The sequence below is a fragment of the Oncorhynchus mykiss genome, chromosome 20, assembly GCF_057628025.1.
Source record: "Oncorhynchus mykiss isolate SJ-2025 chromosome 20, ASM5762802v1, whole genome shotgun sequence".
NCBI lineage: Eukaryota > Metazoa > Chordata > Actinopteri > Salmoniformes > Salmonidae > Oncorhynchus > Oncorhynchus mykiss.
The window spans coordinates 10261494-10278877 of NC_143041.1; the positions used below are offsets into that span (position 1 = coordinate 10261494).

At 42.3% G+C, this 17384-nt stretch overlaps 1 protein-coding gene across 2 annotated transcripts in view; it reads right to left on the reverse strand.

Annotated features, from left to right (window-relative positions):
• Positions 1-3013: 3013 nt before the first annotated feature.
• LOC149974360 (sorting nexin-29-like) overlaps positions 3014-17384 on the reverse strand; it is a 117269-nt gene continuing 102898 nt past the window's right edge. For both annotated transcript variants that reach the window (XR_016489306.1, XM_090212149.1), the window contains exons 20-21: positions 10367-10506; positions 3014-4700 (exon numbers count right to left, since the gene is read on the reverse strand). Coding sequence is in view for 1 of the 2 variants with exons in the window: in XM_090212149.1 (XP_090068275.1) it covers positions 4571-4700; positions 10367-10506 (270 nt within the window). In the remaining variant the exon portion in view is untranslated. The remainder of the gene's footprint in view (positions 4701-10366; positions 10507-17384) is intronic.

Below are 17384 nucleotides of genomic sequence, written 5' to 3' on the forward strand. Positions count from 1 at the left end.
GAAATCAGCCAAGACCTCCGAAAAAAAATTACGTCTGGTTCTACCTTGGGAACAATTTCCAAATGCCTGAAGGTACCACGTTCATCTATACAAACAATAGTATGCAAGTATAAACACCATGGGGCCACGCAGCCGTCATACCGCTCAGGAAGGAGACGCGTTCTGTCTCCTAGAGATGAACGTACTTTGGTACGAAAAGTGCAAATCAATCCCAGAACAACAGCAAAGGACCTTGTGAAGATGCTGGAGGAAACCGGTACAAAAGTATCTATATCCACAGTAAAAACGAGTCCTACATCGACATAACCTGAAAGGCCGCTCAGCAAGGAAGAAGCCATTGCTAAAAAAACGCCTTAAAAAAGTCAGAATACGGTTTGCAACTGCACATGGGGACAAAGATCGTACTTTTTGGAGAAATGTCCTCTGGTCTGATGAAACAAAAATAGAACTGTTTGGCCATAATGACCATCATTATGTTTGGAGGAAAAAGGGGGAGGCTTGCAAGCCGAAGAACATCATCCCAACCGTGAAGCACAGGGGTGGCAGCATCATGTTGTGGGGATGCTTTGCTGCAGGAGGGACTGGTGCACTTCACAAAATAGATGGCATCAAGAGGAAATAAAATGATGTGGATATATTGAAGCAACATCTCAAGACATCAGTCAGGAATTTAAAGCTTGGTCACAAATGGGTCTTCCAAATGGACAATGACCCAAGCATACTTCCAAAGTTGTGGCAAAATGGCTTAAGGACAACAAAGTCAAGGTATCGGAGTGGCCATCACAAAGCCCTGACCTCAATCCTATAGAACATTTGTGGGCAGAACTGAAAAAGCGCATGCAAGCAAGGAGGCCTACAAACCTGACTCAGTTACACCAACTCTGTAAGGAGGAATGGGCCAAAATTCACCCAACTTATTGTGGGAAGCTTGTGGAAGGCTACCCAAAACATTTGACCCCAGTTAAACAATTTAAAGGCAATGCTATCAAATACCACCCTGCATCCCACTGCTGGTTTGCTTCTGAAGCTAAGCAGGGTTGGTCCTGGTCAGTACCTGGATGGGAGACCAGATGCTGCTGGAAGTGGTGTTGGAGGGCCAGTAGGAGGCACTCTTTCCTCTGGTCTAAAAAAAAAAAGAAATATCCCAATGCCCCAGGGCAGTGATTGGGGACACTGCCCTGTGTAGGGTGCTGTCTTTTGGATGGGATGTTAAACTGGTGTCCTGGCTAAATTCCCAATCTGGCCCTCGAACCATCACGGTCACCTAATAATCCCCAGTTTACAATTGGCTCATTCATCCCCCTCCTCTCCCCTGTAACTTTTCCCCAGGTCGTTGCTGCAAATGAGAACGTGTTCTCAGTCAACTTACCTGGTAAAATAATGGATAAATACTAATTGAGGGTATGTAAATTTCTGACCCATTGGGAATGTGATAAAAAAAATAAAAGCTGAAATAAATCATTCTCTCTACTATTATTCTGACATTTCACATTCTTAAAATAAAGTAGTGATCCTAACTGACCTAAGACAGGGAATTTTTACAAGGATTAAATGTCAGGAATTGTGAAAAACTGAGTTTAAATGTATTTGGCTGAGGTGCATGTAAACTTCCGACTTCCACTGTATATTTAAGAAAAATATTTGTTTTATGATAAGAATTAATTTTTTCTTTCAATTATTTTACTTTAATTAAAGGTTTGATTTAATAAACAATAAAGAAAAACATTTCACTGCCAGTTTTATTCATATTTACCAAGGGTTCCAATGTTAGTCAAGGCACTGTATCTGTAAAGTCCCTCAGTCGAGCAGTTATTTTCAAACACAAATTCAACCACAAAGACCAGGGAGGTTTTCCAATGCCTCGCAAAGAAGGCACCTATTGGTAGATAAAATAAATAAATAGAAGCGGACATTGAATCGAGCATGAAGTTATTAATTAAACTTTGGATGGTGTATTAATACACCCAGTCACTACAAAGATACAGGCATCCTTTTTAACTCAGTTGCCGAAGAGGAAGGAAACCACTCAGGGATTTCACCATGAGGCGAATGGTGACTTTAAAAAACATACAAAGTTTAATGGCTGTGATAGGAGAAAACTGAGGATGGATCTACAACAGTGTAGGTACTCCACAATACTAACCTAAATGACAGAGTGGAAAGGAAGGAAAGATATTCAAAAACATGCATCCTGTTTGCAACAAGGCCTAAAGTAATACTGCAAAAAATGTGGCAAAGCAATTGACTTTATGTCCTGAATACAAAGTGTTATGTTTGGGACAAATCCAATACAACACATTGCTGAGCACCACTCTCCATATTTTCAAGCATAGTGGTGGTGGCTGCAGCATGTTATGGGTACGCTTGTAATCGTTAAGGACTGCCAAAGCTGATTCTAACATGTATTGACTCAGGGGGTTGAATACTTATTTAATTAAGATATATTAGTGTTTATTTTTCATATCATAAAAAAATATATAATTTTTCTTCCACTTTCACCATTCGAGTATTTTGTGTAGATTGTTGACAAAAAATGACAATGAAATCGATTTTAATCCTGCTTTATAACACATCAAAATGGGGAAAAAGTCAAAGGGTGTGAATACTTTCTGAAGGCACTCAACAGACTGTATATATGTTGATGTCTTTATCTAGCCTTTATTTAACTAGGCAAGACATTTGACCTAGATAGTTTGTGTGTATGTATTGATGTGTAGGCTACATGTGCCTTTCTGTTTAAAAATGGATGTAGTTCTGTCCTTGAGCTGTTCTTGTCTGTTACTGTTCTGTATTATGTCATGTTTCATGTTTTGTGTGGACCCCAGGAAGAGTTGCTGCTGCTTTTGCAACAGCTAATGGGGATCCTAATAAAATACGCCCCCAAAAATACATTGATCCAATTAATTTACATAATGTTCATGCCCTTAATGAATCATCAAGAACCAATATTGTCACAGATTCGTTCCTGCTTTGGACTTCCATATGTAGAATACCACAATAACAACACTATTGGTATGTGTGTACAGTATGAACCCCTTTATTCATTAGTCTCTCTGTGCCACTGTCTTTTAAGGCAGACTGTTAGGCTAAAAGGTAGGACAGAAGGTACAAGAGAAGCCCTCCAAAGACAGGAGTGTTGTGGAGTGCCAGGAGTTTTTCTTTCTCCTGACCATGTGACCTGATAGGGCAACACTTTGGGCTCTAGTCGTGAAATGACCAGGAAACACTCTAGGCTCTAGTTACAGCCTACAACTAGGGTCTAGAGTTTCTCCTGGTCAGGTCACATGATCTGGGGAAAAACTCCTGGTCCTAGCCATGAGACACAAACAGTAAATGAACCTTAGTAGCGGTCCTGTAGAAGTGGCTACGACAACATCACTTAATGTCTGAGTAGAAAGAACAGCTAGATCAATAGAAGTGCTTTGTTATGAATAGAACCAGGGTCCTGTTTCTCCATTTCAAGTTTAACAAACAATATGTAACAGCAGTGCTGTTTGTCTGGGTGAATGAACAAAAAATACATTTGTTGTTTATCATTCATATTTTATATTTGTGCTTCAAAATAAGATTGGTAATCATTTCATCATTTGCTCCTATTATTGATGTGTGCATACTGATTTACAGTCTTCCCCAGTGCGTTATCATCTGCATCTTCCTGTTTAAATCTCATTTTAACAGTTCTGATTGGACAGCTGACTGGGGGGCGGTCACAAGAACAACTTCCACCACATGCAATCTCTTATTTTCTCCCCCGAAGTAATCTCTATACTTGAGTAATATGTATGTATTTAGGATTTCTATTTCATACAAGTTAAAGCAGTGTACAAACTGCATCTGTAAATGACTTTTCATGCACTTGATCAAGCGGCTTCTCTTCAAGTGTTACCCAACTGTAAGACATTCATCTATGATCTATTTACTGTTAAGTCTCCTGCTAAGTCACATTCAGTCCACAATCATTGGGACGTCTGGATAATTAGTCCAGCAGTAATATTTGTATTAAAAGTCCTAAAATTGTGTGAGGGAATATGCAATTGTGCACATTATCGTATGGTAACAGATTGGCAAAATAAATATAAAAGATGAATGCTCATTGCCTTGGTTAATGTTAGGTAAAAGGATGATGTCAAAATAAAAAAATAGCATCCAAATTCTGACATTGACCAAGAAAACACCTGTTAGTTTTGTTTGAAGAACACTTTTCTCTGTCCCCACACCTCAATGCAAAAAAAGCTAGAAAACACTGTAGGTACCATGACCATGATACAGTTTCACTACAAAACTGAGTAAAATCAGGAAACAGTCCTCCCATCTTGTTTTAATGTTTGTCCGAGGCCCAGTTAGTCCATGTGTGGTCTTTGAGTGAATCCTCCGTTCAGGAGAGCAGGCATAGTTAGCCTCTGGGGTTCTCAGAAATAGAGGATAAAAAGCCCTGCTGTTGCCTCTCCCTTCCAATAACCTCCATTGTCCGTCTCTGTCTCAGGCTCTGAGTTAGTCCAGGAGCAGGAAGTACCCCTCAGTATCAGCAAATCAAAGAAAAGGTAAAAAGTCAGAGTGTAGAGGGTAGAGGTTAGAGGTCGCCGCTCTGGGGCTCTGGGTTGCGGCCCTCCTGGTTGCGGTTGCAACCCAGTCTGGGGAAGCGTGACGAGGCTTTGGACCGGGCTGTCTTACTGCTCCCCTCGCTGGCCACTGGTGTGTCCCTGGGAGGAGACAAAAGGTCAAGAATTCAGCAAAGGAAACCAGAGGTTAGTAATGCCACTTTTTATTTTATTCTTGGCACCAACCAGAACTTGAGGCTGGAACTTGAACTGTGTTCCTGTGAATGTGCCATTTTCGGCAGAACGTGCTGGCTGCTGACACTAAGGGCGACACTTTTGGGATGAGGTGAGACCGAGTCACCTCCCAAGAAAGGAGTGATGACAAGTGAAGCTTTTGAAGAATCAGGTTCTAATCTCTCTCTTCATCTAAGCCCTCGTCCTAACCAGGTGCCCACTCAGTCATTCATAAAAGAAAGGTCACCATTTTGGATGAGTCATCAATGCTAAGACAGCTCTACTGTTAATGTAGATATCATCAACTCAGATCTTTATTCAGCAGAAGAATGGCACCAGAGGGGATGGCTGCCGTTTTACGGGCTCCTAACCAATTGTGCTATTTTGTGTGTTTTTTTCGCATTTGTTTATTTTGTTGATGCTACCGTCTACTAAGACCGAAAAGAGCTTCTGGATATCAGAACAGCGATTACTCACCTCAAACTGGACAAAGATGATTTTTTATGAGTCAGACTCAAAGGATATAATGTTCCCAGACAAGGCCCAAACCCCCGTCATTCACATGAAGAAAATGAAGAAAAAGAAATACATGGGGCGGAGATCAGGATGCCTTGTGAGAATTAGTCGGCGAGTGGGTAACCCGCCTCTACCATCCATTCTATTAGCCAACTGTCACACCCTGATCTGTTTCACCTGTCCTTGTGATTGTCTCCACCCCCCTCCAGGTATCGCCCATCTTCCCCATTATGCCATGTTCTCTGTTTGTCCGTTCCCAGTTCGTCTTGTTTGTCAAGTCAACCAGCGTTTTGTTTCTCAGCTCCTGCTTTTTCCCAGTCTCTCTTTTCTCGCCCTCCTGATTTTGACCCTCGCCTGCCTGACCACTCTGCCTGACCCTGAGCCTACCTACTGTCGTGGAAATTCAAATTCAGTACTGGTATCCACAGGTGACCGCTACCTCTCAGATCATAGGCAGGTCCAGCTGCTCAATAATAAACATGAATCACCCTGAGATCTCAATTTCTGATCTCCTGTGCACAGTTTACCCAGATCTTCAGGAGCGGTCAACAGGTGAAGTTGCAGATCACCTCCTCGTCGCCAAGAATGTTGTGGAAATTCAGTACTGAGAGAGACTTGGTCATTTCTTCAAACAATCATCTTTATTTAATATCGATTAATTATTCACATAATGAAGCCGTCAGCCCAGAAGTCTTGACTGTCGGACCGAGTTCTTGAACCATACAGAGAATACTGTGTCTTTATATACCAAACCTAAAAATGCTTCAACCATGGCTGGCTCCACCCTTCCCATATAGTTTGGGATCATCCTGTCTTTATCTGCCCCTGGCGTTATCTTAACCCCCAACTCTGGCCTAATTTCCTAGATGCCAGGATGTCTGAGAACCACTGAGGCCTTTGTTCTACTCCTCTCTAGTCACAATCACCCCACATCCTGTCACTGGAATGCCAGCTGTCGGTTTTATCACCAGGTCAATCAATGTCCACGACACCCAGACTAGATGCAGGAAGCTAGAGTGGACACCATAACACTCAGCATTAGCAGGACAGACATGTCTTACTGTTCGTTAAGTAAATAATTGTTACATGTCCAACAAATAAAGTGAATACATCATTTTCCCCTCACACTACCAACCTGTACCTTTGACCCCCACTGGATTTTTGACCGCTGCTTATCCTGAGCCTGCCTCCCGTCCGGTACCGTTGCCTCACCTCTGGTTTCCTGACACCTGCCTGCCTTGACCTGTCTATTGTCTGCCCCTATTGGATCATTAAACTATTGTTTTTTTTGACGTGTTCTGCATCTGGGTCTTACCTTCATACTTGATACCAACGTGCAATTACTGGAGAATAACCTGGATGAGCTCCGTTCGAGACTATCATACCAACAGGACATTAACCTCTTGAACCTCTGGGGGCAGTATTTCATTTTTGGATGAAAAACGTTCCTGTTTTAAACAAGATATTTTGTCACGGAAAGATGCTCAACTATGCATATAATTGACAGCTTTGGAAAGAAAACACTCTGACGTTTCCAAAACTGCAAAAATATTGTCTGTGAGTGCCACAGAACTAATGCTACAGGCGAAACCAAGATGAAATTTCATACAGGAAGTGAGCCAGATTTTTGAGGCGCTGTGTTCCAATGTCTCCTTATATGGCTGTGAATGCGCAAGGAGAGAGCCTACACTTTCTGTCGTTTCCCCAAGGTGTTTGCAGCATTGTGACGTATTTGTAGGCATATCATTGGAAAATTGACCATAAGAGACTACAATTACCAGGTGTCCGCTCTGTGTCCTCCGTCTAAACTATTGCGTAATCTCCAGGTGCGCGCATTTTTCCATTTTGAACAGAGGAGAAACCAAACTGCCACGAGTGACTTATCATCGAATAGATATGTGAAAAACACCTTGAGGATTGATTCTAAACAACGTTTGCCATGTTTCTGTCGATATTATGGAGTTAATTTGGAAAAAAGTTTGCGTTGTAATGACTGAATTTTCGGGGGGTTTTCTCAGCCAAACGTGATGAACAAAACGGAGCGATTTCTCCTACACAAATAATCTTTTTGGAAAAACTGAACATTTGCTATCTAACTGAGAGTCTCCTCATTGAAAACATCCGAAGTTCTTCAAAGGTAAATTATTTTATTTGAATGCTTTTCTTGTTTTTGTGAAAATATTGCCTGCTGAATGCTAGGCTTAATGGTATGCTAGCTATCAATACTCTTACACAAATGCTTGTGTAGCTATGGTTGAAAAGCATTTTTTGAAAATCTGAGATGACAGTGTTGTTAACAAAAGGCTAAGCTTGTGAGCCAATATATTTATTTAATTTCCTTTGCGATTTTCATGAATAGTTAACGTTGCGTTATGGTAATGAGCTTGGGGCTTTAATTACGCTCCCGGATACGGGATTGCTCGTCGCAACAGGTTAAAAACTGTAATATCGTATTACTGAGTCGTGGCTGAACGATGACACGGATAATATACAGTTGGCAGGGTTTTCCGTGCATCGGGGGAAAAAAACAGTCTAGTAAGACGAGGGGTGGGGGTGTGTGTCTATTTGTCAATAACAGCTGGTGCATGAAGTCTAATATTAAGGTAGACTCGAGGTATTGCTCGCCTGAGGTAGAGTACCTCATGATAAGCTGTAGACCACACTATCTACCAAGAGTTTTCATCTATATTTTTTGTAGCCGTCTATTTACTACCACAAACCGACGCTTGCACGAAGACCGCACTCAACGAGCTGTATGAGGCCATATGCAAACAAGAAAATGCTCATCCAGAAGCGGCACTCCTAGTGGCTGTGGACTTTAATGCAGGGAAACTTAAATCTGTTTTACCTCATTTCTACCAGCATGTCAAATGTGCAACTAAAGGGGAAAAAAACTCTAGACCATCTTCACTCCACACACAGAGACGCGTACAAAACTCTCCCTCACCCTCCATTTGGAAAATCTGACCATAATTCTACCCTTCTGATTCCTGCTTACAAGCAAAAAGTGAAGCAGGAAGTACCAGTTAATCGCTTAATAAGGAAGTGGTCAGACGATGCGGATGCTACGCTACAGGACTGTTTTCCTAGCACAGACTGGAATATGTTCCAGGATTCATCAAATGGCATTGGGGAATATACCACCTCAGTCACCAGCTTCATCTACAAGTGCATCGATGACGTTCCCCCCACAGTGACCGTACGTACATTTCCCAACCAGAAGTCATGTATAACAGGCAACATCCACACCAAGCTAAATGCTAGAGCTGCTGCTTTCAAGGAGCGGGACAGTAATCCGGACGCTTATAAAAAAATTAAGTGCTTTGAAAGGCTGGTCATGGCTCACATCAAACACCATCATCCCGGAAACCCTAGACCCACTTCAATTCGCATACAGCCCCAACAGATCCACAGAAGACTCAATCTCAATCATACTCCACACTGCCCTTTCCCACCTGGAGAAAAGGAACACCTATGTGCGAATGCTGTTTATTGACTACAGCTCAGCGTTCAACATAGTGCCCACAAAGCTCATCACTAAGCTATGGACCCAGGGACAAGACACCTCCCTCTGCAACTGGATCCTGGACTTCCTGACGGCCCGCCCCCCAGGTGGTAAGGGTAGGCAACAAAACATCTGCCACTCTAATCCTCAACACAGGGGCCCCTTAGGGGTGCGTGCTTAGTCCCCTCCTGTACTCCCTGTTCACCCACAACTGTGTGGCCAGGCATGAATCAAACACCATCATTAAGTTTGCAGATGACACAAGTCAACCAGGCCTGATCACCAACAACGATGAGACAGCCTATAGGAAGGAGGTCAGAGACCTGGCAGTGTGGTGACAGGACAACAACCTCTCCCTCAATGTGAGCAAGACAAAGGATATTATCATGGACTACAGGAAAAGGATGGCCGAACACGCCCCCATTGACATCGACGGGGCTGTAATGGAGCGGGTTGAGAGTTTTAAGTTCCTTGGTGTCCACATCACCAACAAAATATCATGGTCCAAACACACCAAGAAAGTCGTGAAGAGGGCACGACAACACCTTTCCCCCCTCAGGAGACTGAAAAGATTTGGCATGGGTCCCCAGATCCTCAAAAAGTTCTACAGCTGCACCATTGAGAGCATCCTAACTGGTTGCATCACCTCCTGGTATGGCAACTGCTCGACATCCAGAGGGTAGTGCGTACAGCCCAGTACATCACTGGGGCCAAGCTTCCTGCCATCCAGGACCTATATAATAAATAGGTGGTCAAAGACTCCAGTCACCAGAGTCATAGGCTGTTCTCTCTGCTACCGCATGGCAAGCGGTACCGGAGTGCCAATTCTAGGTCCAAAAGGCCTTACCAGCTTCTACCCCCAAGCCATAAGACTGCTGAACAATTAATCAAATTTCCACCCGGACTATTTGTATTGACACCCACCCACCCTTTGTTTTTACACTGCTGCTACTCGCTGTTTATTATCTATGCATAGTCACTTTACCCCTACCTACATGTACAAATTACCTCGACTAACATGTACCACCGAACATTGACTCGGAATCGGTACCCCTCATAATTTGTTATTTTTTTACTTTAGTTTATTTAGTAAATATTTTCTTAACTCTATTTTCTTAACTGCATTGTTGGTTAAGGGCTTGTAAGTTAGTATTTCACAGTAAGGTCTACAACCTGTTGTATTCGGTGCATGTGACAAATCAAATTTTATTTGATAATTTTATCTCAGCGTTTTAGAACCTCTGTGTTATGACTATCAGCTGCTACAGGACAGAATTCTTGTTGGGATCTGTGATTGGTCGTGCTCACCGAGTGGTCACAGCCTCAATTGGTGTGAATGATGCAGGAAATGACTGGATGCTATGACTGAGCTGGCACAAGAAGTCACTTTCAAGGTGTTCACAAAACAATTTGCATTATCTATCGCACACGCACACAGATGTGTCAGGAAATGTATTATTATGAAGTACTTTGTGAAATGCGTGTTTTTCCCATCTGACATGGCACACTCTGACGCATGTACACACACACACACACACACACACACACACACACACAGAGTGGGGTCACTCACTGGCAGAAGGGCAGCAGCTGCAGCAGGGTCTCCTTGGTGGGTTTAGCAGAGAACTCTGGCAGGGTCTGGATCAGCTTGTTCAACACCATCCTCAGGTACGACTGGAGCTGTTTCCTACGCTCCTCTACAAACTTGGCATCCTAAGGAGAAGAGAGGACAGAGGCAAGGGAGACATTAAAACTGTACCATACAGAATGAGAGGGAAAGTACAGGTAGGAGTTATAGATAAGTGTGTAGGGTAAGTGGGTGGAGAATGATGCCAGCTGTCAGATTAGATAAGGTCCCAGCTGCCATGTCTCATTTAATGGTTTGTTTGCATGGAAATGTAACACCTCCTTTTCTCTGTCTCTCTCACTCTCACTCAGTGACACACTGAGCCTCTCTCAGTCCTTGTCTCTAGCCCCTATGCTCTGTGGATGTCAAAATTCCAATCAATCAATTGAAAACTGTGGGTGTACAATGTAACACTTTTGAAGTTTATATATAAGAACCATCAGAAAAATGTTAAATTAACACTTTTCAAAGCGTTGCTCTTTTAACACTGTCATAGTGTCCTTTTCCTTACTCCAATGGTGTAGATACTATTACAGTAGGTGACGACAACTCTGAGTGTTGTCCAACTGATACTTTTCAACACCAGTGGCATTCACATTTTACAACTCAGTGTGAAAGGTACACTGCTATGGTGTTCAAAAATACTGTGAATTTAACTTCTTGAGTACAGGGGGCAGGATTTTAGTTTTTGGCTAAAAAACGTACCCATTTGAAACTGCCTAATTCTCAGGCGCAGAAACTAGAATATGCATATAATTAGGATAGAAAACACTCTAAAGTTTCCAAAACTGTCTAAATATTGTCTGTGAGGATAACAGAACTGATATTGCAGGCGAAAACCTGAACAAAATCAAACCAGGTTGTGCTGGTTTTCCTGAAAGCTCTCTGTTCCATTGGATGCTTTGCCTCCATTTAAAGGGATATCAATTAGATTCCTTTTCCTATGGCTTTCTCAAGGTGTCAACCGTCTTTAGACATAGTTTCAGGCTTTTATTTAGAAAAATGAGCGAGAAAGATAACATCGCGTCAGTGGATAGCTGGGTGTTCGCAGAGTTTTGCTTGCGCAACAGAGTGGGGCAGCCATTGTCTCTCCCTCTCCTATTGAAAAAGTGACTGTCCCGGTTGATATATTATCGATTATATATTTTAAAAACAACCTGAGGATTGATTATAAAAAACATTTGACATGTTTCTGTGGACATTACGAATACTATTTGGAATTTTCGTCTGCGATGTCGTGACCGCTCGAGCCTGTGGATTTCTGAACATAATGCGCCAAACAAATGGAGGTATTTTGGATATAAAAATGATCTTTATGGAACAAAAGGAACATTTATTAACATTTATTAACTGGGAGTGCAAACATCTGAATATCATCAAAGGTAAGCAATTTAATCTATTGCTTTTCTGACTTTCGTGACCAAGATTAATTGAAGTTTATGAACATTGATAACAAAATTCTCATAACACAGTCTCCTACTTTTTCTAGCTGTCTGTCTTTCCAGTTAACAGTTAATTGTAGAGTTACCACCATTGGCTATGTTTGTTAGACAGACACGGTTGTTGCATTCATTCACTTAAGTTAATGTGAGTGAGTGCTTAAGTAATTGTGTTATCATTCAAATAAAACACTTTAGGACAAAACATTTTATATATATATATATATATATATATATATATATATAATATATATAGTAAATCAAATTCTGTCACATGCGCAGAATACGTAGACCTTACAGTGAAATTCTCACCAACAATGCTTTAATAAGTCTGAAGAAAAACGAAGTATTTAGTAAAGAATAAATAAGTAAAATATAGAAAATAAAAGAAACAAATAATTAAACAGCAGCAGTAAAATAACAATAGCGAGGCTATGTACAGGGGGTACCGGTACAGAGTCAATGTGCTGGGGCACCAGTTAGTCGAGGTAGTTGAGGTAATATGTACATTAAGGTAGAGCTAAAGTGACTATGCATAGATAATAAACAAAAAGTAGCAGCAGCGTAAAAGAGGGGTCTGGGTAGCCCTTTGATTAGCTGTTCAGGAGTCTTATGGCTTGGGGGTAGAACCTGTTAAGAAGCCTTTTGGACCTAGACTTGGCGCTCCGGTATCGCTTGATGTGCTGTAGCAGAGAGAGCAGTCTATGAATAGGGTGATTAGAGTCTCTGACAATTTTTAGGGCCTTCCTCTGAAACCGCCTGGTATAGAGGTCCTGGATGGCAGGAAGCTTGGCCCCAGTGATGTACTGGGCCATATGCACCACCCTCTGTAGTGCCTTGCGGTCGGAGGCCGAGCAGTTGCCATCCCAGGCAGTGATGCAACCCGTCAGGATGCTCTCGATGGTGCAGCTGTAGAGCCTTTTGAGGATCTGAGGACCCATGCCAAATCTTTTCAGTCTCCTGAGGGGGAATAGGCTTTGTCGTGCTCTCTTCACGGCTGTCTTGGTGGGCTTGGACCATGTAAGTTTGTTGGTGATGTGGACGCCAAGGAACTTGAAGCTCTCAAACTGCTCCACTACAGCCTGAATTGTAAATAAATCACTGACAGTGTCAACAGCATAGCACACCCACACCATCACACCTCGTCCTCCATGCTTCACGGTGGGAACCACACATATGGAGATCACCCATTCACCTACTATGGACTCATCAGACTAAAGGACAGAGTTCCACTGTTCTAATGGCCATTGCTCATGTTTCTTGGCCCAAGCCAGTCTCTTCTTATTATTGATGTCCTTTAGTAGTGGTTTCCTTGCAGTAAATAGGGCTATCTTCTGTATACCACTCCTACCTTGTACACAACTGGTTGGCTGAAATGCATTAAGAAGGAAAGAAATTCCACAAATTAACAAGGCAATGTATTCCAGGTGACTACCTCATGAAGCTGGTTGAGAGAGTTTGCAAGAGTTTGCAAAGCTGTCATCAAGGCAAAGAATCAAAAATCTATTTTGATTTAAAAAAAAATGTACCCCCTTTTTCTCCCCAATTTCGTGGTATCCAAATATTAGTAGTTACTGTCTTGTCTCATCGCTACAACTCCCGTACGGGCTCGGGAGAGACAAAGGTCGAGAGCCATGCGTCCTCCGAAACACAACCCAACCAAGCCGCACTGCTTCTTAACACAGCGCGCATCCAACCCGGAAGCCAGCCGCACCACCGTGCATCTAGCGACCTGGTCAGCGTGCACTGCGCCCAGCCTGCCACAGGAGTCGCTTGTGCGCGATGAGACAAGGATATGCCTACCGGCCAAACCCTCCCTAACCCGGACAACGCTAGGCCAATTGTGCGTCGCCCCACGGACCTCCCGGTCGCGGCCGGCTGCGACAGAGCCTGGGCTCGAACCCAGAGTCTCTGGTGCAGCTAGCTGCAGTGCCTTAGCCACCCGGGAGGCCCCTATTTTGATTTGAACACTTTTTTGGTTACTACATGATTCCATATGTGATATTGTAGTTTGGATATCTTCACTATTGTTCTACAACTTAGAAAATAGTAAAAATAAAGAAAAACCATTGAATGAGTAGGTTTGTCCAAACTTTTGACTGGTACTGTATATATATCTATCATAAGGCGTTAGTTACTTTGATGGCCTAGTTTCTCCCAAAGACAGTGGTCTGAAACTCCTGAGTTGTATTCACCTGCAGCAGTGCATGCTGGTAAATATGATAATAATGGGCATGGTTTTAAATGTTTTTGAGTGTTTTACTCTACATTGAGTGACATCATCACACTCAACTCTGGTTAGTAAAACAAACACAGGCGACACCCCGATTGAACAGTATATTAAAAGATATGAACAACAGCTGGTCTTCAGTTACAAAGTAATGCCACATCAACATCAAAACTGCTTACACCTTGGATACGAACACTGACGATTTTGTTGTACAGCTCAACTTACAGTGCCTTGCGAAAGTATTCGGCCACCTTGAACTTTGCGACCTTTTGCCACATTTCAGGCTTCAAACATAAAGATATAAAACTGTATTTTTTTTGTGAAGAATCAACAACAAGTGGGACACAATCATGAAGTGGAACGACATTTATTGGATATTTCAAACTTTTTTAACAAATCAAAAACTGAAAAATTGGGCGTGCAAAATTATTCAGCCCCCTTAAGTTAATATTTGTAGCGCCACCTTTTGCTGCGATTACAGCTGTAAGTCGCCTGGGGTATGTCTCTATCAGTTTATCAGCTCCTTGCAAAACAGCTTGAGCTCAGTGAGGTTGGATAGAGAGCATTTGTAAACAGCAGTTTTCAGTTCTTTCCACAGATTCTCGATTGGATTCAGGTCTGGACTTTGACTTGGCCATTCTAACACCTGGATATGTTTATTTTTGAACCATTCCATTGTAGATTTTGCTTTATGTTTTGGATCATTGTCTTGTTGGAAGACAAATCTCCGTCCCAGTCTCAGGTCTTTTGCAGACTCCATCAGGTTTTCTTCCAGAATGGTCCTGTATTTGGCTCCATCCATCTTCCCATCAATTTTAACCATCTTCCCTGTCCCTGCTGAAGAAAAGCAGGCCCAAACCATGATGCTGCCACCACCATGTTTGACAGTGGGGATGGTGTGTTCAGGGTGATGAGCTGTGTTGCTTTTACGCCAAACATAACGTTTTGCATTGTTGCCAAAAAGTTCAATTTTGGTTTCATCTGACCAGAGCACCTTCTTCCACATGTTTGGTGTGTCTCCCAGGTGGCTTGTGGCAAACTTTAAACAACACTTTTTATGGATATCTTTAAGAAATGCCTTTCTTCTTGCCACTCTTCCATAAAGGCCAGATTTGTGCAATATACGACTGATTGTTGTCCTATGGACAGAATCTCCCACCTCAGCTGTAGATCTCTGCAGTTCATCCAGAGTGATCATGGGCCTCTTGGCTGCATCTCTGATCAGTCTTCTCCTTGTATGAGCTGAAAGTTTAGAGGGACGGCCAGGTCTTGGTAGATTTGCAGTGGTCTGATACTCCTTCCATTTCAATATTATCGCTTGCACAGTGCTCCTTGGGATGTTTAAAGCTTGGGAAATCTTTTTGTATCCAAATCCGGCTTTAAACTTCTTCACAACAGTATCTCGGACCTGCCTGGTGTGTTCCTTGTTCTTCATGATGCTCTCTGCGCTTTTAACGGACCTCAGAGACTATCACAGTGTAGGTGCATTTATACGGAGACTTGATTACACACAGGTGGATTGTATTTATCATCATTAGTCATTTAGGTCAACATTGGATCATTCAGAGATCCTCACTGAACTTCGGGAGAGAGTTTGCTGCACTGAAAGTAAAGGGGCTGAATAATTTTGCACGCCCAATTTTTCAGTTTTTGATTTGTTAAAAAAGTTTGAAATATCCAATAAATGTCGTTCCACTTCATGATTGTGTCCCACTTGTTGTTGATTCTTCACAAAAAAATACAGTTGTATATCTTTATGTTTGAAGCCTGAAATGTGGCAAAAGGTCGCAAAGTTCAAGGGGGCCGAATACTTTCGCAAGGCACTGTATATGTACACATATAAAGACATGAACTAGTCTTATCCCACCAGCGTTCACCTGTCTGCTACTGTATATGAGGCATGTTACTGTGATTTAACTCACTATAAGACAGGGACACACTCGGGTAGACATGGATATCAACACAACACTGAAGGCACAGACACAGGGAGATATTGCTATAGATAGGATTGCCACTGGCTACACCTGTGCGCTATGAGGCATGTTACATCAATTTACAAGGCAACTCAGACAGATACACACGGGCATGTCTATCCACGTGTGTGTACAGACATTGAGAGGATGGCGACACAAGTGAACCACACAGTCAGTGAGACAGAGGACAAATCTCAAGATCAGAGGGAACAGTATGACCAACTCAGTATCACAGATTGTTGTAAAATAGACACAAATATCTTATTGGAAATTTGTGACAGGCAAAAATTTCAATCACAGATTAAGACAGTAGGTTTCTTAAAACAGAAACGATAGGAGGGAGGTTGGTAGGGGAGGATAGGTGGGCATTTAACAAGAACGTCTAGCAACCCAAAAGCACGGCCATGCCCATTCCGAGCGGTGATACAGACGTGAGTAGTCCTGACAGAGGAAGGAAGCAAAGCGACGAGAGCTCAAAGTAGGCCAACACAGCTCCAGCAAAGGATCATGGGTAGGGCATGAACAGATTTGTGAGGTTCAAAGGAGTTGTTTGCAATGGAACTCAAATGCAAAGCTTGTGACGGGTTTAGCGAATAGAAACGTATCGTCCGTAGGGGTACAACAATCAAGCCATGACACAAACACACCATTTTTAGCTTGGAAGATACATAATATAAACAAAGAGATGCCAACTATAAAGATAGTTAACTTTGTTTTGTAACTAATGTCACAAACAGGAAGTGTAGACTAAAATACAAAAACATCAGCGAGATACTGTAGAACAGAAATCGGGCCGCCACATCGACTTATGATTATGGCACGCAAAGAAACTCCTCCTCAAAGACCGCTCCTATGAAAACGTTTATACACACAAACCGCCGTGCAACTGATGCATAAAAGATCACAAGTAACTCAGGAATGTTCATACAAGACCTCCACAATGTCTCTTTGCCCTCATTAAAGGCATTAGACATGCATATTGAATGTTACATGTGAAGACCACATACAAGATTCATAAATGATTCCACGTTTACTGGTTAATTATTCACTTAGCTCTCCTGTTCTGTCGCTCAAGGTGAAACGCCAGCCCTGACTTTAACAGCCCTCCAAGTTCTGTGATATTACAGATCATAACGATCTTGTTATCAGAAAGATCAAATATTGTTTCAAAAATGATGAGAGTAGGACAGTACACAGTTCCGTAGTCTCGAACAGCGCTCTGATTTGGTGGAACCCCCTAACACTGCCTCTACGAAGCAGCCCAGCAGGGGAGGAAGAGGAAAGCAGCAATTGAAAATTGACTGATTTGATCCAAATGAAAG